This window comes from Haematobia irritans, chromosome 1 (genome assembly GCF_050003625.1).
Source record: "Haematobia irritans isolate KBUSLIRL chromosome 1, ASM5000362v1, whole genome shotgun sequence".
Taxonomy (NCBI): Eukaryota; Metazoa; Arthropoda; class Insecta; order Diptera; family Muscidae; genus Haematobia; species Haematobia irritans.
Genome location: NC_134397.1, coordinates 76,278,319 through 76,300,800, shown reverse-complemented (window position 1 = coordinate 76,300,800; position 22,482 = coordinate 76,278,319). Strand labels below are relative to the sequence as shown.

Sequence of the window (22,482 nt, the reverse complement as noted above, 5' to 3'; positions counted from 1 at the left end):
TGCCACCCACGCTCGTTGGTTGATAGTGGCTTTTTACACACATTTACTCTCAGAGAGGTGCTATTGAAAACTTAGCTTTGTCGATGTATGGAGTCCATATTTAGATTTTTGATCGCCGTTAGAATCGAATTTGTTTCGAAACGGAAACATCCCACGCGATAGTTATTTTTATTGTTGCTGTGCTTGAGATTTTACTACCAAAAAACTTCCTGGCGATCCGAAATAGTGACATCTTAGCGAAAGACGATAAAACTATCACCCAAATGTTGGCAGGGAATAACCCTGAAAGCATTTGTCAGTGTATTTCTTCTTCTCTATGCATGCAAAGCCTTTTTAATTTTTTAAGTCTTTCGCATCTGCTCTTTTAATCACATTTTCTTAAATATAATGTCTTTGTATGCAAACATATATTAATTTAGAAATTTCGTATAAACATATGTTTAGAAACGTCAGAGAGGGAGCGGGAGAGAATGAATGAAAATGAGAGCAAGTGTTGCTCTGGTTGAGATACATGTTTTTTATGTGGAGAAATAAGCATGCATTCTTAAAAAAAAAAATAAATGTTCAAGTCTAAACATTATTCAATTTGCAATTAGGGTGAAACATACAATACAACATTTTTTTGTGATTCTATTTTTGGTCCGTTAATTAGTTTCCAAATTTTCCCATAGGATTAAGGCTGTTTTCGGAAATATTTTTTATTTGCACAAATTCTGAATATATATGTTTGAAACAGAATATGTTTGGGAGTATATGTTACAGAGACGATTTTTTAGGGTGTAGGTTATGACCAAAATATCTAAGTGTAGTAGATACAATATGGCATGCAGGGCATATGGGCCAGTTGCACAGATCGATCAATTAATTTCATGTTAATAAATATATGTCAAATCCAATGAAAATCAAATTTGAAAAATATTTAGTTATAGTTCTTTCCAACGTTGATCTTCACTTAAAAAAATTACTTGGATCCAAAGATTTTTAGAAAATGTTTTTCTGCATTACCTTTAACATACATTATGAGATGTTTACATTTTTAAATAGTGTCAAAGCTGGGGTTAAGGTGATTTCGTTCTGATAAAGATATTATGAGGAAGTAACTCATCTTTGCACTATTTAGGATTTATAAATTTAATATTAGGAAACAGATTTTCATTCCAGAAAAATATGACCAAAAAATATTTCCTAAAAGTTGATTGGACTTGAAAATGTAATTAATAAAAAAATACTGATGCAATTCAAAAAATCAAATTAAATTAAAAAATTTAAATTTTGTAATCTATTATAGTTGTTCAAATTGGGCTTTTTGGTCCCAAACCATAACAGACTAAAAATTAGAACGCACGGTCATAAATATCTATGAAAATTTTTCAGTTTTTCGAATATTTCTTTTTTTTTTTGTCCAATCAAAAATATAATTGAAAAATTTGAAAATATATTATATTTCTATACACGATAAAAACTATTCGTTGGTTCGTTAAGTTAAGTTTTCTTTAAAATTCAAATACAATTAATCAGAAAATACGTAAAATATTAAATCCCATAAGCTCTTACAAAATTACAAGAAAATTTTGTCGTATAAAGCCGAAATAATTATTTTTGCAACAGGTTGGCTGATAAGTCTGATTCGGTCTGACACATAGATGGCGTCGCTAGTATTAAATGCATATTATTTTTATATAGTACCAACCTTCAAATGATTCGTGTAAAAATTTGAAGTCTGTAAGTCAATTAGTTTGTGAGATAGAGCGTCTTTTGTGAAGCAACTTTTGTAATTGTGAAAAAAATTGAAAAAAAGGAATTTCGTGTTTTGATAAAATACTGTTTTCTGAAGGGGAAAAATACGGTGGAAGCAAAAACTTGGCTTGATAATGAGTTTCCGGACTCTGCTCCAGAGAAATCAACAATAATTGCTTGGTATACAAAATTCAAGCGTGGTGAAATGAGCACGGAGGACGGTGAATGCAGTGGACGCCCGAAAGAGGTGGTTACCGACGAAAACATAAAAAAAATCCACAAAATGATTTTGAATGACCGTAAAATGAAGTTGATTGAGATAGCAGAGGCCTTAAAGATATCAAAGGAACGTGTTGGTCATACCATTCATCAATATTTGGATATGCGGAAGCTCTGTACAAAATGGGTGCCGCGCGAGCTCACATTTGACCAAAAACAACAACGTGTTGATGTTTGCAGATGTTAACTCGTAATACACCAGAGTTTTTCCGTCGATATGTGACAATGGATGAAACATGGCTCAATCACTACACTCCTGAGTCCAATCGACAGTCGGCTGAGTGGACAGCGACCGGTGAACCGTCTCCGAAGCCACCGTGGTGCAATGGTTAGCATGCCCGCCTTGCATACACAAGGTCGTGGGTTCGATTCCTGCTTCGACCGAACACCAAAAATTTTTTCAGCGGTGGATTATCCCATCTCAGAAATGCTGGTGACATTTCTGAGTGTTTCAAAACTTCTCTAAGTGGTTTCACTGCAACGTGGAACGCCTTTCGGACTCGGCTATAAAAAGGAGGTCCCTTGTCATTGAGCTTAACATGGAATCGGGCAGCACTCAGTGATAAGAGAGAAGTTCACCAATGTGGTATCACAATGGACTGAATAGTCTAAGTGAGCCTGATACATCGGGCTGCCACCTAACCTAACCTAACCGTCTCCGAAGCGTGGAAAGACTCAAAAGTCCGCTGCCAAAGTAATGGCCTCTGTTTTTTGGGATGCGCATGGAATAATTTTTATCGATTATTTTGAGAAGGGAAAAACCATCAACAGTGATTATTATATGGCGGTATTGGAGCGTTTGAAGGTCGAAATCGCGGCAAAACGGCCCCATATGAAGAAGAAAAAAGTGTTGTTCCACCAAGACAACGCACCGTGCCACAAGTCATGGAGAACGATGGCAAAAATTCATGAATTGGGCTTCGAATTGCTTCCCCACCAACCGTATTCTCCAGATCTGGCCCCCACACAGAAAAAAATATCACCAAAATATTTCCAATTAAAAAGTTAATTGAAGTTGAAAATTTTTTCAATTAATAAATTAATTGATACAATTAACTTTTTAATCATGATATAAACATTAAGTTAATTAAGTCAATGATTGAAATTTTTAAAATGTTTAATTAAAAAATTAATTGATACAATTAACTTTTTAATCAAATTCGGAAGACTAATTCAGTTAAAAAAGTGCTGATTTTTTTTTACTTTTTTAATTAAAAATGTATTTCAAACAATCATTTGTTAATCCAAATAAAAACTCTAAGCCAATCTAAGTAATTAAAAATAGTTACCTTTTTTAATTAATAAATTAATTGCGTTTTGCAATCAACATCAATTAAATTTTTAATTGAATCAATTAAAAAATTAATTGAATTTTGCTGAAAAAATCAATTAATTTTTTAATCAAGAATTTTTTCTATGCCCAATTAAAACTGTGATTGATACTATCATTTTCGTGATTGAAGACATTTCAATTAAAAAATTAATTGGATCAATTAATTTGGTGATTGAATCAGAGAAAAAATTTTTTGTGTGCAGCGACTTTTTCTTGTTCTCAGACCTCAAAAGGATGCTCGCAAAATGGTATAAAAAAATTTGAAGGTCGTTATAATCGTTGATCGCTCTTGAAGGGAACTATGTTGAATAATAAAAACGAATTTTGACAAAAAAAAATGTGTTTTTCTTTGTTAGACCGGGGACTTATCAGCCAACCTGTTAACGTCTCAGCCAAAAAAATAATTGAAAATTTAATTTTCATTGAACCTAACAATGAATAATTGGCTGCCTCAATTAAAAAATTAATTTGGTTTAGCGATTAAAATCATATAATTATTAAATTGAATGATAATTTCAGAAAAATTCTTAAATCAAGTATACAACATCCTTAAAATAAATCTAAGTCTATATTCGACTCTTTTTACCTTTAATCCAAAGTCTCGAAATTTCAGTTGATTTTAAACCCCAAAGCAGTTTTCATTACATAAAAGAGAATTATTAATTCAAAAAAAATTATAAATTTGAAAAGTCGATTTTCTATTAGTTTGAAGATTTGAAAGTTTGTACCTTTTAAATCTAATATTTTAAAAGGTGCCGTCTACTCAACACTTTGGTCTAAATTATTCATACGGCAAAAAAAATGGATCTTGCCCACCTTTTTTAGACACTGGATTTCTTTAATGTCAATCTTGAAATAGGGAATTGACATTTGCAATATGTCTAATTAATGAGGATAGTTTCGGTCAACATTTCAGTTTCCGATGTGGGAAAATTGAAAAGTCGACTTTCTTAAACATTAAAGATTTGAAATTTCGAACAGGTTATATTTTGATACTGATAACAACCCCCTGTTGCATGTCAAATTGAGTAGTGAACCGTATGGGACTAAACAAAACTACACAGAAAAAAATTTCACGAACATTTTTCCAATTAAAATTTTAATTGAGTTTTAAAAAATATTCAATTAAAAATTTAATTGATTCAACAAATGTTTTAATGGATATAAAAATCAATCACAAAAATTAATAGTATCAATTAATTTTTTTAATTGGATCAATTAAATTTTTAATTGATCTTCAATTAATTTTTTAATTGATACTATCATTTCCGTGATTGAAGACATTTCAATTAAAAAATTATTTGGATCAATTAATTTCGTGATTGAATCAGATTTTGTCCTTCTTTATTTGGACACTTTTTTGAATGTCGATCTTAAATTTGAGGATTAAGATTAGCAATATGCCTTTCGCAATATTTAGAACTAATGAGGATTTGAAAGTTCAAAAGTGTGCAGTTTTCTTGACACTACATTATTGCTTTTCCAAGACCATAAAAGTACTAGCTTTGAGAGTTTAGTAAATAAGCCAACTCATTGCATCTCGTTTTCTTTCGTACAAATATTGCTCTCAATAACATTTTCTTATGTGAAGGTTTCTTCCTTTCTGGCGCACCGTTTTAGTTAAGCCAGCTAATGAAAATTATTTGCTGGGTTTCTGCACATAGAACAATTTTGTGGGTGTATGTGTGAGTATTTCTATGTAATCCCATCCATTGAAAATATATTGACAATACATATTTAATATTGATGACAAACTTTGTAAAACTCGTCAATATTTATTCTACACATTTATGTGGTGACCCAACAAGCGTAAGAGGAAAGTTCGACCTCTAATACAACAAGGACGATATTAAATAATGCAATTATTCATGAATGCAATAGGCTACGAGTTGTAATGGTATTGCTGATAATATACTACAATAGTTTTCAAAAAATATCTCACACAAAAAAGTAAATAATGTTAATATAATCTAAAGGATTAAATATGTTGCTAAAAATTATTATCATTAGTAAAATCCCTGAAGGTAAAATGTAGGATTATTTATTCATTTATAAGAGCTATGCATAAAACTTAATAGATGTGTATGAAGTTTTATATCCATAGAAAAAGATTTTTGGACTCAAACAAAAAGTTAACCTCCACAATTTATGTTTATTTTATACATTGCCGACATGAATAGATAGAAATAATTTAATGATTTTTGGCAAATTTAAGAAAATTTTTAAAACGTAATTGGTTTTTATTAATTTATATTTTTTTCTAATCATCACCAATATATGTAATAATTCGTATTTGTCAAATAAAAAGAACAAATGGGAATGTGAAAATCCGAATCAACAGTCTTCTCACCAGTTTAGCCTAATATATATAGAAAACTTTTTCGTAATATTATAGAAAACCTTTAAAAAAAATTTCACTTGGATCCAAAGATTTCGACCTTTCCTCAAGGATTTTGGTGTTGATGACGAGGTTCTATAAATTTAAAATTAGGACACAGATCTAATTTATCGAATTATTCGATATATCAACAAGGTATTCCCTTACAATTAAATGTCGGATTAAAAATCCAAATTATAGAAGATACCTCAAACCAAAAAATGGTTTCTTAGTTTCAAACAAGTATATACGGCCGTAAGCTCAAGTACAATCGAATTACTTGGGTTGCGGTAACACTTGCCGATTGCAAGGTATCTTAAAAATCCTTAACACCGTCTTCTAAATTGTAAGTTAGTCCATACGTGGGATATATTAAACAAAAAAGAATGGCCGATTAAATTTGTTACATATATAATTCAGTTCGACAAAATTTTCTATAGAAATAAAATTTTGATAAAATTTTCTATAGAAATACAATTTTGACAAAATGTTCTACAAAAATAAAATTGTAACAAAATTTTCTACAGAAATAAAATTTTGACAAAATTTTCTATAGAAATAAAATTTTGGTAGATTATTTTTGGCGATATGGACCAATTTTTGTGTGATTGGCCATTGGCTATATATAACTATAGACCGATATGGATCAATTTTTGCATGGCTGTTAGCGGCCATATACTAGCACAATGTACCAAATTTCAACCGGATCGGATGAATTTTGCTCCTCCAAGAGGCTCCGGAGGTCAAATCTGGATATCGGTTCATATGGGGTCTATATATAATTATGGACCGATATGGACCAATTTTTGCATGGTTGTTATAGGCCATGTACTGACACCACGTACCAAATTGCAATTGGATCGGATGTATTTTGCTCCTCTAAGAGGCTCCGAAGGTCAAATCCGGAGAACGGTTTATATGGGGGCTATATATAATTATGGACCGATAAGGACCAATTCTGGCACGGTTGTTACACACAAAAAATTATCACCAACATTTTTTCAATTAAACACTTAATTGAATTTGGAAACGGATTCAATTAATATGTTAATTGATTCAATTAATTATTTAATCAAATGCGAATAAAAACCAATTAAAAAAATGATTGATATTTGTTAGGTTTCCAATTAAAATATTAATTGATTCAATCAATTTGTTAATCAATTCGGAAATAATTTTCAATTACAAACGTGATTGAAATTTTTTCCGTTTCCAATTACACATGTGATTGATCCAATGACCTTTGTGATTGAAATTGAATAATTTTGAACAATGGAAAGAGCGAAAAGAGAACAAGAGAATGGGTATTTATTCAACAATGTATGATGGAGAGATCAGTCTGTGGAAGTAACTCTTAACGAACGGTTGGTTTTTTGTTTTTCGCGTACATTGAAAAACATGATTGGCGACATTCTGTCTGCTGCATTCAAAATGTGTGCATAAATATTTTGAACGCAACAACAAATCATAGCAAAGGGTTGAAATAAATAAAATGTGCAACAACAAACGACCACGTGGTAAAGGTGTGAAAAAAATATATGAGAGAACGCATTTGAAATTACCTGTGTTTGTGTTTTGTGGTATTGTAAAAATGGAAAACAATCTACGTTTATTGAAGGTAAGAAATTGTGAAATGTGAATACGGATTTCCATTGAAGCCTGTTTACATTAAACGGACTAAAATAATATATTTTTTTATTCATTTCTTTTAGTGACCAATTTTATTTTGTGAAATTTACCAATCAATCCCATCAACTCCATCATTTTATCAAATATATAAGAATATGTTTGCAACAAAAAAGTGGGTACCGTCTTGATCTTTTAAAATTATAATTTTTTTTCACTCCTAGTTTTCTTAAAACCAAGAGCGGTATGGGTTTGTTGGAAGATTCACCTTGAAGTTGAGAAGTGGCGTTGGCATTAAATTGCATTTTTGTTTTACCTGCCTTTTTCAGTTTGAACCCAAGTAGAGAGCAGTATATCTGATATATAAACTAATGAGCTGAATTATGTAATGGTAAAAAAGTTCTTTCTTTTGGATTTAAAAATATGAAAAATATCCGAAAATAATAAAAATATGTATTTTCCATTTATATTTTTTTCTATTTCCAGAATTTACAAAGTATCATCAATATAATACCAAATACTACATTGTTTTCCCATTATTTTTGTCTTTCATTGGTTCAAATTTTAATCGTCTATTAAAATTCAATGTGTGGAAATTTTTGAAAGGAATTGTTACTAAAATTCAATTACCGAGCTCCTTAATACACCTTTTTATGCTAAAAGACTACAACTGCAAAAGAAGATTATAAATCTGTAACCTGGAACTAAGAATTGAACTTGATATTCTAAAATTAAATTCAAATTATTCTAATTTAGCTTACAGACTGCTGAATTATTGGAAATCTAGGCGCATCTACATATTAGAAGGAACATGCTAACATGGTTATTATTATAAGGAAGATAATGATTTATATAATTTATTTTTTCACCCTATAGTTGTTATTGATAGTAATTGTATTTGTAAGTTATGTTAGAACAAAACATAAATGACAAGAACCTAATTTATTTGTCTATTGCATAATTCAAAAAATAATAAAATATTGAATATGTTTTATAAGAAACACATATTTTCTTTTATTTCAAATAAAACTAAATACGATTTTGGGGTCGAAATATATAAATTTTTTGATCGAAATTTATAGCCAATTTCAATTAATTATTTAATTGAATGAATCAAATAGTTGATTGATTTTTGTCGCGAAATTAATTAAAGTTTTAATTGATTCAATTAAAACTGTGATTGAATTTTATGTTAAAAATCAATCACGTTTTTAATTGATTCAATCACACAATTAATTGATTCCGTGACAAAAGTCAATTAAATTTTTAATTGAAAATCGTGTTGGTTTTCAATCAAAATGGGTGATTGATACTATCATTTTCGTGATTGAAGACATTTCAATTAAAAAAATGATTGAATCCGCGATTTTCGTGATTGAAATCAAAAAATTTTTTTTTGTGTGTAGAGACCATATACTAACACCATATTCCAAATTTCAACCGGAACGGATGAAATTTGCTTCTCTTAGAGGCTCCGCAAGCCAAATCTGGGGATCGGTTTATATGGGGGCTATATATAATTATGGACCGATGTGGACCAATTTTAGCATGGTTGTTAGAGACCATATACCAACACCATCTACCAAATTTCAGCCAGATCGGATGAAATTTGCTTCTCTTTGAGGCCCCGCAAGACAAATCTGGGGTCTATATATAATTATGGACCGATATGAACCAATTTTTGCATGGTTGTTACACGCAAAGAAAAAAAACGTTTGGAAAACGTGTACCGAAAACGTTTTTCTTTTGTTAGGGGTTTTTTTTAATCTTTTATCACCAAAAAAATTCGTTTGTTACAAAATTTTTATTTTTGCAATAAAAAAAGTTATTTTTGAAATATAACACAGTCCATTTCGTTTATATTAAACACTGTTCTTTTCTGACATTAGGTCTTTAATAAGACACATTTTACAGTTCAAAATTTAATATAGTACAATGTAATGTTGAACATTTTTTCGGAATCTTCCGAATATATCTGGAATATATGTAAAAAAACAAAAGCAAAAAAAAAAATTTTGGCCGAAACAGGGATCGAACCCACGACCCTTGGCATGAGAGTCGGACGTAGCTACCACTGCTCCACGGTGCCAAACTAAATGTTTGTTTCTGTTAAATAAACTTTGTTTATTCGGTTCGTGGGCGCCGCAAGCTATGCTATATAAATATAACTTATATGGATATTTATCTATTGATGACCATAACAGGTACATAGCTCAGAGGTTAGTGTGTTGGCTTACAAAGTGCATGGTCCGCGGTTCGATTCTCCGTCCAGGCGAAAGGTAAAAAAAATTTTAAAATTTATAAAATCGTATAATTTCTTCTACATTGTTGGTATTACAGGAAAAGGTGTTAAAAACTAAAAAACATCGTGGATGTGAGAAAGATGTGAGGGAAAATGCAATTGGCAAGAAAACAATGTTTTTTTTTGAGTTTGTCCTTATGAAATTGTTTTTACATCCTGGAAAAGAATAAACGTTTATCACCAAAAGTATATACTTTTTTCCCAAATACACTTCCTTACAGCGAAAAGCAAATGAGAAACGAACTTTGTTTGTCTAAAATTTCGTTTGGGAGGAAAGAATTATTTTTTTGCGTGTAGAGACCATATACCAAAACCATGTACCAAATTTCAGCCGGATCGGATGAAATTTGCTTTTCTTTGAGGGATCGGTTTATATGGGGGCTATATATAATTAAGGACCGATGTGGACCAATTTTTGCACAGTTGTTAGAGACCATATACCAACACCATATACCAAATTTCAGCCGGATCGGATAAAATATGCTTTTCTTAGAGGCTCCGCAAGCCAAATCTTGGGGTCGTTTATATGGGGGCTATACGTAAAAGTGGTCCGATACGGCCCATTTTCAATACCATCCAACCTACATCAATAACAACTACTTATGCCAAGTTTCAAGTCGATAGCTTGTTTCGTTCGGAAGTTAGCGTAATTTCCACAGACGGACGGACGGACGGACATGCTCAAATCGACTCAGAATTTCACCACGACCCAGAATATATATACTTTATGGGGTCTTAGAGCAATATTTCCATGTGTTACAAACGGAATGACAAAGTTAATATACCCCCCTTCCTATGGTGGAGGGTATAAAAAACATACAAATATAACCTACACTGCACAGAAAAAAAATTACGAAAATTTTTCCAATTAAAATCTTAATTGATTTTTAAAAAAAAAATTTCAATTAAAAATTTAATTGATTCAACAAATTTCTTAATTGAAACAAAGATCAATCACACAAGTTAATAGAATCAATTAATTAATTTAATTGGCTGTCAATTAATTTTTTAATTGATACTATTGATACTATTGATTTCTGTCATTGAAGACATTTCAATTAAACAATTAATTTCGTGATTGAATCATTAGTTAAATTTAGAAAATTTTGATTATAGAAAATTTTAACTAAACAGTATTACAAACGCTGGCATCACAACAAATACAAGATAATCTATTACACATAATTAGTTTTGTTTTTTCACTTGTTAAATAAAATTGTGTAGTTTGAAGGGAAAAATTGAAGTTCAAAATTGCAAGAATGTCTTTAGTGCCATACGAAGTTCATATATATTTAAATCTGACCAGATGTGGACAAATTTTGTCAGAGTTCTACAACATTTATAGACTTTAAATTTAAGTCGGCTATATCTAAATCTGGGAGCTATATCTAAATCTGAACCGATTTCAATAAAATTTGGCACACACAACTAATTGTACTCCTAGTGCAAAATTTCAACCAAATTGGGGTAAAACTCTGGCTTGTGGGTCCATATAAGTGCATATCGGGCGAAAGATATATATGGGAGCTATATCTAAATCTGAACCGATTTCTTCCAAAATCAATAGGGATTTATTCTGACCCGAAACAGAAACTTGTGCCAAGTTTGAAGTCTATTGGACTAAAACTGCGACCTAGACTTTGATCACAAAAATGTGTTCACAGACAGACGGACGGACATGGCTAGCTCGACTCAGGGACCCACCCTGAGCATTATTGCCAAAGACCCAATGTGTCTATCTCGTCTCCTTCTGGGTGTTGCAAACATATGCACTAACTTATAATACCCTGTTCCACAGTGTGGCGCAGGGTATAAAGAGGACATTGGTGTTTTTAATTACTTTCTTATAAGCATAATTTTCTTATATGAGATGTGCTTATATCCGTTACTTACTGTATTTTTCCCATTGTTCATAGACAGACGGACATGGCTAGATCGACTCAGGGAGCCACCCTGAGCATTATTGCCAAAGACCCCATGTGTTTATCTCGTCTCCTTCTGGGTGTTGCAAACATATGCACTAACTTATAATACCCTGTTCCACAGTGTGGCACAGGGTTTAAAGAGGACATTGGTGTTTTTAATGACTTTCTTATATGCATAATTTTCTTATATGAGATGTGCTTATATCCGTTACCTACTGTAATTTTTTCACATTTTTTAGTTCATTTAATTAACGCACACAAAAAAATATTAGAGTTAAGGAAATTTTCTCCAAACATAACTAAAATAAAGTTAAATTGGATTTAGTGAAATAGAGGGTTCACTTTTTCAGTTAAGCCTTTTTATCTTTTTAATTTTTATCTCAGTTAATTTAAAGATTATTTCTTTAAATCAAAAATGTTTTCTTTACTTTAGCGGAGGGATACAAATTTCAAAGAATTGTGTCCTAAATTCAAAGCGAATAATTCTTAAAGCTAATATTATAAACGTTCTTTCAAATAAAAATATCTATATTTTAAAGAAATATGTCTTTAATTTTTTGTAAATTGCTTATCCTAAAGTTTAGGTTGCATAATCTTTTGTATTAGGGCAATATTTTTTTAAGTGTGGCACTAAAGGCAATTTAACTCTATTTTAATTGATGGAATTATTATGTTATACAAAAAATTTTTGCAATTTAAACATTTCATAACAATTACCTGATGCGTCGTATAGGCAGTTCGATGATTTGGTCCTGTCGCTGGGCCAGGCGGTGTGGGATATCTCTGAGGATATGGTGAATATTGAGATGGTGTTGTGCCTTGATTTGAAGATTGTGGCGGCGGCGGTGGACCACCTCCACTACCGCCACCACTACCACTACTGCTCTGCTGCTGTTGTTGTGGTGGCTGCGGTTGTTGTTGCTGCTGTTGTGGGGGTGGTGGTTGTTGTGGTTGTTGCTGTTGTCCCGGCTGTGGCTGTTGTTGCTGGGGCGAACTTGGATAGGAACCTGAGTTTTGACCTTGTGATGGCGGATATGGGGATTGACCTCTGGAAGTATTTGTCTGTAAAAAAAAGAAAACAAAGAGAAAAAAATTTAATATAAATACCCGAATTTGCTAAGTTATTAAAGAACCCAGTAAAAATTAAAAAACATACGCGAAATTTAAAATCCAAAATTATTCTGTATTTTTTTTTTTAAATTTTAATATAAAAAAATTTAATATAAAAAAGACTCAATAGCTGATAGCCTAAGTAGCTAATGCTAGATTTTTCTCTATTATTCTTATATTTACTATAAGTTTAATCAATAAATAAATAAAAAAAGAATCAAAAATCAAGATTTATTTTGTGTTATAATTTGGTTTGAAGGTGAAATTGATCCGTTGGTGAGACCAAAAAATATACATTTAACTATAAGAAACAACTTAAATTCACATCAGGTTGCTTTGCTATATTTGTCAAACTACCATGACACTCGAAAAAGCTTACTTGGATCCAAAGATGACCTTCCCGTAAGGATTTTGGTATTGATTCCGAGCCAAAGATGCAACTTCTTTAAAATAAAGATATTTTCTAGAGACATATCTAGCTTTAAATCTAGGAGCAATAAAATTAAAATTACCATAAAGATCTCATTTGTGGATTTCTCATTCTCTCACGTAGAAACAAATGCCAGTTTAAAAAATCTAAATTATAACAGATACTTCAAATTTAAAAACTGTTTTCTTAAATCAACAATAACTTTAAACTAATGATGCAAAATCGTAGGTACGGTCACACTGGGCAAATATTTGACAGAAATCGAAAAAGAATTCATGGCCACAGCCAAACCAGCAAACGTTTTTAGCTCACGTTGGACATATTACATCACGTTAAGAGTATTTTCCAAAATTGTATACATTAGAGGTCTGCCAATTCCATTTGTAAATGCAGAGTACACGTGTACTTGGTACATGAGTACATCTATTTGAGAGAGTCGCAAAACTACGAGTAACTTCTTGTTGCTACTCTGATGTCTTCACTACCAACAAACACATATTCCTCTTTCTCTCTTATTGAAGTGTACTCAGAGTGATCACGTCGATTATGTTGCGAGAACTTCATAGAGTACTCCATGTACCACGTGTAGTTCCAGAAATACAAAAAAACAGTTACTCTCCATAATATATGTTTTGGTTTGTTATAAAGAACGGCAAACGTTAAGGTAAGTGTGTGACATACATAAATATATGAAATATGTGATATACATACATATCTATGATTAATAATAATGGAAAGTTTTGCTTCGCACATAACTGAGAAGTACAAAGATCATAAAATTTATTTTCCTTAAAATTTTATTATTTTAAATGAAATTTGTCCTTAACATTGTGTAAATTGCGTAACTTTAAATTATTCATATTAGGCCAATATTTTTTTTTAAATAAAACTATTCTAATAGTGTATAAGCATAATAGGATGAATGAGTTATACCGATCATTGTTGGGGAGCTAAAAACACTTCATAGTTTTCACATATTTTTGTATTGCATTATTACTCGTTATACTGGTACCATTTCCTAAAGCCCAGATTATTACCCAAAAAAAAAAACTGCAACAATGGGTGAAATCTATCGGCGAAAAAAAGCTAGAATTCAAGACATGGGGAAAGTCCGCCCGGGGGCATCATTAAAAAAAACCGAAATATTAATTCAATCTAATTTAATTATATTTAAAATTGATACTCCATTTTCTTTATTCATTAGGCTTTGTACGCATTATGGGTCATGTATGTAATTTATTTTATTTAATAAAAATTGAAAACTACTAAACATTAATTGTGCATACTGGTGAAAGATAAAATATCACCAATACACACATCCACCCACCCATATCAATAAATACAAATATTCAAATAATTTGGAAAATTTGACAAGGATAACCAATGTATGAATGAATGTCATTAATAGTTTACCAAGTAAAAGATTTGCATGGCTATAATAGAGGAAAATGCTCTATGGTTACCATCATGTCATATTATCAATATCATTATTATTATACTGCATATGGACATACTTGTACATTGGCAGGAAGTTACATATTGCCACTAGTCCAATAACATAACACTTTTATATATTCATATTTTGTTGAGGTTCGCTTTCGTTAAAGGTGGATTGTATTCTAATCTTTAATGTCAACTAAACCAGTAAATGCCATTCGTCCTTATTCACCTTTCTCATAGATGTTCGAAAATATTAAAGATAATGATATATCGTAGCAGCTAGGTTAAATGAAATCATATTGATAAAAATGAGGATATGCTGGCATCATCATACATTCCCATAAAAATATCACCATAGAAGGGGACTCAGGATAATGATATGTATGGGTATATATCCGTATATCAAATATAATGACAAGATATTGTTGCCCTCAAATGCCATAGCCACATACACTCAACCTACCCATCATATTTACTACCCATACTCATATTAACTGTTACAATACCCATATTTATACATAAATACTATGTATGTATATGTTTTTGTATATGTGTATTTATGTAAATGTGATTGTGACTGTTATAGGGATACAAATTTGATATCTCGGGGACATTGTATTGTTGGTGATGATGTTGTCGATGTTGATTTTCATTTTGCCTCTTCTCTCGCTCGCTCTCTCTCCCTCTCTCAATTACGTTTCATAGTTTGCTCTTTCTCTTATTTTTCGATTTTCTTTATCTCATCATGTGCACGTAGTCGATATAAATTGAATGAATGCCTGGATGGGTATGGATGATTGCTTCAAAAGTGTTGTATATAAAATTTAATCGATTTTCCAAAACCAATTCCGTTTGTGCAACACCCCATAAAACATCCCAGAATGAAGTAAAATCAGCAGTTGAATCATTTGTATGCTATGGTCATTGTCTCTGCAGCAGAAGTTGCAGCAACAACAATGTTGCTTTAAATGAGATTAATATGGAGTAGAAACAAGTGTTGCAAAGTTTTGCGAAATTTTCAAAAACGAAGAGAAAAGATTGATGATGAAAGTAACAGATCACAGCCACGTGAATGGAAACATCATTGAAACATCCTATAGAACTTAATGATGCGGCAATCTGAATGGGAAATTACTCTCATATCAGTGAAGCCCAATAAAAAATACACTCAAAATAAAGGAAAGGAAAATGTAGGTTAATTAAAAACTAAACTGTATTACAATCGCTGATATCACGCCTATATCACAAAAATAAGTACATATTTTTCGACAAATTCATGAAAACTTACATGACATAATGAAGTAGCTATATGAGAAGATGATGCACAGTGGTGGTGAAAAATTCAACTTGGTTCAACTTGGGAGAAATGATTTTCGTATGTAATTTTCATAAGAAATTAGCATATAAGACCCAAATTTAATCATCTCACCCAGCCAGATCTTACTACACGCAAAAAATAATTATTTTCTCCCAAACGAAATTTTAGACAAGCAATGTTCGTTTTTCATTTGCTTTTCGCTGTAAGGAAGTTTATTTGAAAGAAAAGTATATTCTTTTCGTGATAAACGTTTATTCTTTTCAGGATGTAAAAACAATTTCAAAGGCTAACTCAAAAAAAAAAAAAATCTTTTCTGACTAATTGCATTTTCCCTCACATCTTTCTCACTTCCACGAGGTTTTTTAGTTCTTAGCACCTTTTTCTGTAATACAAACAATGTAGAAGATTTGCATTATTTGATTTTGTAAATTTTTTACATTTTGCCTTTCGCCTGGACGGGGAATCGAACCGCGGGCCATGCAATTTGTAAACTAACGCACTATCCACTGGGCTACGTAGCTATTATCGTCATCAATAGGCAATTATCGTTATAGGTTATATTTATATAGCATAGCTTGCGGCGCCCACGAGCCGATTAAACAAACTTTTTTTTAAGAGAAACATACATTTAGTTGGGCAACGTGGATCAGTGGTTGCTACGTCCGCCTTGCATACCAAGGATCCTGGGTTCGATCCCTGCTTCGACCCAACCAAAAGTTTTTTTTTTGTTTTGCATATATTCCAGATATGTTCGGAAGATTCCAAAAAAGTGTTCAACATTACATACTACTATATTAAATTTTTGCTATGAAACTGTAAAATGTGTCTTATTAAAGACTTAAAGTCAGAAACAGTGCTTGATATAAACGAAATGGACTGTGTTGTTTTAGCTCGCATTAAAATTGTAATAATACGTAAAGTAATTGATTTGGACGAGAAACCAGCCTGCGTTGATATCAGGCTAACATAAAAATAATTAATTTTGTTTTCACTTGTTAAAGAAAATTTCATAGTTTGAAGAAAAAAATTGGAGTTCAATATTACAAAAATATCTTTAATGCTATACAAAGTTCATGATAAGCGAATTTGTGGCAAAATTGAAAATTTTTAAGACACTCTGTAGTACAATTTTATGATTCACTTATAATTTTCCGTCTTTTTTAGTTTATTTGAATAACGTACACAAATAATTATTAAAGTAATGGAAACTTTCTAATATTTGAGAATTTTCAACTAAAAAATAATAATTTTCATGAACTGAAATAGAGACAAATTGGCTCTAAAACCAATTTTTTTTTTTGTAGTATCAACGCAATAAAGCATAGCCTTTTTACAGGAGGTAACCAAAAATCATGCCGCACAATAATATACGACACTTATAAAGATGTTTTGCTAGTCCGATATAATCAGCAATTTCACATTTACATTACTGAAGTGTTTACTGTCCATACACTGAGGTGTGGAATCGGACTCATGATCCACTACTTACTAATTGGATATTTCAATCGAATCCAATAAAAATAATTCGAAGATATTTATTTCATTTATTTTAGTTTAGTTTCTATTAACCTAATATGAATAATTATGCAACCTAAATTTTAGGATACGAAATTTACACATCATTAACCATAATTTTCTTTAGAATAAAGAAAATTTAATTTAAAAACAAGTGAGCTAAGTAGAAAGTCGGGCGGGGCCGACTATATCATACCCTAAACCACCCCTACTGAATTAGTAAACATAAGCATTTGTGGGGTATCATTGGTATAGGTTTTGGAGAACATAAAGGGGGGTACATGTTTATGGGCGTCTTGTCACAATCTGAGCAGAAATGTCTAATATTAGGAGCTATAGTTTATTTTGCACCAAAAGAGTTAGTATGCCACTAATATTAAAAAAGAGGAAATCGGTCAATTAGTTGTGGGTAATAAATCCAAATTTCTGCAAATAGGGCAATAGATTTATGCAAGAGCTACATGAATGTCTAAATACGATCAGCTAGTACATCAAAATGTGAAATTTGAATAACATAGGTGAATAAATAAGAGTATTATGGCCAAATATGACAAAATCGAGCGATGCATATATATGGGACCTATATCTAAATCTGAACCAATTTGTATAATATTTTGCAGGTATGATTGATACCACCGAAGGTCACTTTGTGTAAAATTTGAGTACGATCAGTTAATAAATGAGGCCCCCTGTGAACAACAAATACATGGACAGACGGAGGGACGGACGGACGGGCACCAAGCGCTAGATCGACTCAGGAGGTGATTCTGAGTCGATCGGTATATATTTTATGGGGTCTAAAATCAATATTTCTGGTAGGCACATTTTTTGACCGATCAAACTTATTATACCCTGACCACTATGTGGTTTAGGGTATAAAAAATTGAGTTGTATATGCTTGAAGTAAGGCAAATTTCCCTTAAAGTAATAAAGAATATTTTTGATTTAAAGAAATAATCTTTAAATTATATTTATTTTTAGGATTTTGCCTCTTTGGTTTAAAGTTTTTTTTCTCAAATTGAGAAGTATTTTTAAACTGATAATAAATTCAAGTATAATAATTTCAAGTATCTATTATAATTTCGATTTTTTAACTGACATATATTTGAACGTGAATAAATTTGATGGCAAAAACAAAATTACTAATTTTAATTTTATAGAGCCTATATTGAAAGCTAAATAGCTCCCTAAATTTTTTTTAAAGAAGCAGTATCTTTGGTTCGGAATCAATACCAAAACCCTTAAGGGAAGGTCAAAATATGTGAATACTCAAAATTAATATAAATACAGCTATTTAAAATAGTTTAGCATATACATACAGTGATAACTCTCAAATTTGGACTCTCTGAAAACTGGACACCTTCCAAACATGGACAGTTGTCTGGGGACGTTTGCTATATTAACACATTAAAATTGGCATCTCATACCTGGACGCGTCTCACAGGGGGACAAAATTTAGGCGCCCGTAGGTGTCCACCGTTCAGAGGTTTTACTGTAAATTGTTTTAACTGTACACTCAAAAAAAACGTGAACCCTATATTTTACTGAAGCCGATTTAATTCTATTCTAGTTCATGGAATTATTACTAATTTTAAGAAAGTTTCTCACAAAATAGTTCAAAATTTCATAAAATTTGTACATTTTACCAATGATGCGCTCATCTTGAATTGTTTTCCTTCAAACTACGAAATTTTCTTTAATAAGTGAAAATAAATAAATTTTTCCAATAAATTTTCTTGAATTTGTCGAAAATTATTTACTTATTTTTGTGAAGTCGGATTGACACTTTAGTTAAAATTTTCTAAAATTAATCTAATTGTTGTAAAATTAACTAAAATTTTCTTTCGTAGTGGGTTCACTGTTTTATATAACTGTATATAATTTACATAACAATAAACTAGTTATATCTAATTTTATATTTTTAATATTTATGTAGATATTTATAATTGAAATTGTAATTTATAATATATGGGTGTTTCCAAAGTAACGAGGATTGCTTAATTTTGGACCTACGAAAGTTGAAGCTTCGGTAGCAGCCGAAAGCATTCATAAAAAATCTAAATTCAATATTTTTGACCATTAAAAAAGTAACGGTCGTTACTTTATAAATGTGCTGTTTTCATATTTCGGAAATAAATATCATGTATTGTAAAATTTTGCACAGGATGTGTCAAGTAAAAAATCTGATTAATTTCTTTGTAATGTTTTCTTTCAGTAATAGGTTTGTTTTCAAATCAAAGAAAATTATTTATCAAAAAAAATCTTTTACAAAGTAACGTTACAATATAAAAACTTAAACGATTTTTGTGTTTGAATTCATTTATTGTGGGTAAAAAAAAAACATAAACGAAAAGCTATATTCTATTGCATAATTCGTTGTCAATTCGTTGCTGATTATAGCAAAATAATGTGTAATATTAGCGGACAAATACATAAAAAAAAATAATTTTATTTTTAAGCTGTAGGGGTCATTTACTTTGAAATTACCCATATATATATTTTTTGTAATTTATTTATTATGTGCAATTTAGTTTTAAGAGTTTAGTTTATTTTTATTGGAATAAAAATGCTATAGCTTTCATTTTTGTAACGTTTTTAGGGTTTTATAGACTTAGGTACAATACCTAATTTAATGTACACAAAAAAAAATGTCAGATTCAATCACGAAATTAATTGATCCAATTAGTTTTTTAATTGATATGTCTTCAATCACGGAAATAATAGGATCAATTAATAAATTAATTGACAGTCAATCAAAAAAATTAATTGATCCAATTAAAAAAATAATTGATACTATTAATTTGTTTCATTGAATTTTGTTTCAATTGAAAAATTGTTGAATCAATTAAATTTTTAATTGAATATTTTTTAAAACTCAATTAAGATTTTAATTGGAAAAAATTTTCGTGAACTTTTTTTCTGTGTCATAATGTAAAATTTAAATTAAAAAAAAATAGTATATTCAATAATTTGTTTTATTTTTGCCAACTATTTTATAGTTACCAATTATTTCATATAAAAATTTGGCAACACTAAAAAGGATTAAAATCGATTTTCTGTAGTAGCAGTAGCAGCAGAACAACTGTTTGGCATGTGGCATCCCATGTGGTATTACACACCGAAGCATTCCCATATGCAACAAAAACAACAAAGCAACAAATTTGCACCACAATGATTGTGGTTTAAGGGGTAAAAAGAATAGTTCTCTAAGCTGAAATAAAATATCATCTTGAGCAAAGTAAAACAGCTGGTTTTTGGCTTACAAACCCACTCATATTAAAAGAGCAACATAACTAGGAAAATCATACTAAAAGTAGTAAATGGCAAAGTAGAGAATCGTAAAATTTATGCTACTGTTGTTGTAGTTGTTGTTTGCTTTATCGTCTTCTTTATTGTATGTCATTATAAATGGTTGGATAATTTGAGTATACACGCATACAAACATATGATTGTATACTTAGGCATTTGAACTGATGATACAGTGGTAAAATAGTAGTGGGTGGAAGAGAAACAGTAGATTGAGAGATCAAATGTAATTAAGCAAAAGGATTATGTCAAAACATCAGGAGAATCAAAGAAATTTCAAAAGAAATTTATTTTATATCGAACCATATCAATTTGTAGCAATCACACGCACACACACGCACAAGATTTCTAAGGAGATGTGTTTCTAATTACTTAAATTATTATGCAGATTTATATGTACATATGTGTTTGTTTATTGTATATATATGGCATATACTTCCATCTTAGTTATAGTAACTACGTTGATGACAGTATATACAAAAATAATTATAAAAATCCAATCAAATTTATGGCAAATAATAAATCATCATGGTATAGGGTTATAGAAAATGAACAACTATTTATTGAAAAAGGCTACAGCAACACTCTGAAAACACTCTGAAAAGACAATATATGATTATTTTAGCAAATTGTAACTACAATACTAACTTAATACTAAATGCAACATGATACAAATAAGTTAACACTTTTTATCATATTGAAGAAAATTTATAAAAAATAATATAATATATATCTAATAAGTGGAATGTGAGTTTGGCTAATTAAGAGAATTGACGAAATCCGAAACAGCTGATTTTTCGCCAATTTAAAGCATTTTTCTATAACACCATAAAAAAATAAATCGTAATGATTCATTATTTCGTACTAGAGGTGTGCACGTGAGTAATATTTGGCTCACGCTCACGCACACTCACGGCGGTGAAATCATATTCACGTACACGCACGATATTTTTTGGTAGGACTCACGCTCACGCACGCTCACGAAAAGAAAATTTGTACTCACGCACGAAAATCTTTTAAATGTAGTGACTCACGAATAATTTTATGAGTGATTTACCTATAGAACCCGACTGAAAACATGAGTATGGGTAAAATCGAGTGCGTTATAATAAAACTCTTACCACCTAGGATGTCACTAAAATTATAAATGAATTCCACTCGTAACCATTTTATGTTTGTAAGCGGGATTATTTTCGTGAGCTTGTTTTCCGAAATTCGTTACTCACGCACACTCACGAAGATATTATTTTCGTGACTCACGGACGTCATTTGGTTGGTTAATCACGCTCACGCACGCCGTTGCCGTTAGCGTGACTCACGACTCACGCGTGAGTCAAGACAATGTCATGTCACACCTCTATTTTGTACCTACTTTTTACTTTATCCCCATCAATTTTCAACATCTACAGCAATTTCCCTAAAGCTATATGTCTAAATTAATTGATGGGTGGTATAGAGAGAATCTCTAATAATTACAAAGAAATCTGTACAAATCGATTAACAAACCGAAATTTTCGATAAATATAAACTGACCTTATGCTTTGCCATGGAACAAAAATTTTTTATTATATTGCTAATGGTAACGACAAAACGAATGAAATGCTGCCTTTTGAAAACAGATTTCATGATTGCTTTTTCTGGCATATTGTTTGACAAGACTGTGAGGCTTATGTTATGTCATTGATTTCTATTTATTTTATTCTTTGGGAGGATTGCAGGACATGTTCTCAGTCCTATTCTATAAACTACACAAAACAATAACATATGTCACAAAATGTTCTTAA

The 22,482-nt window shown here is 30.8% G+C and overlaps 1 protein-coding gene across 9 annotated transcripts in view; it reads right to left on the bottom strand.

Annotated features, from left to right (window-relative positions):
• The window catches only part of osa (trithorax group protein osa), a 197,107-nt gene that overhangs the window by 113,301 nt on the left and 61,324 nt on the right, over nt 1–22,482 (bottom strand). For all 9 annotated transcript variants that reach the window (XM_075290824.1, XM_075290832.1, XM_075290829.1 and 6 more), the window contains one exon: nt 12,297–12,641. In XM_075290824.1, the coding sequence (XP_075146939.1) occupies nt 12,297–12,641 (345 nt within the window). The remainder of the gene's footprint in view (nt 1–12,296; nt 12,642–22,482) is intronic.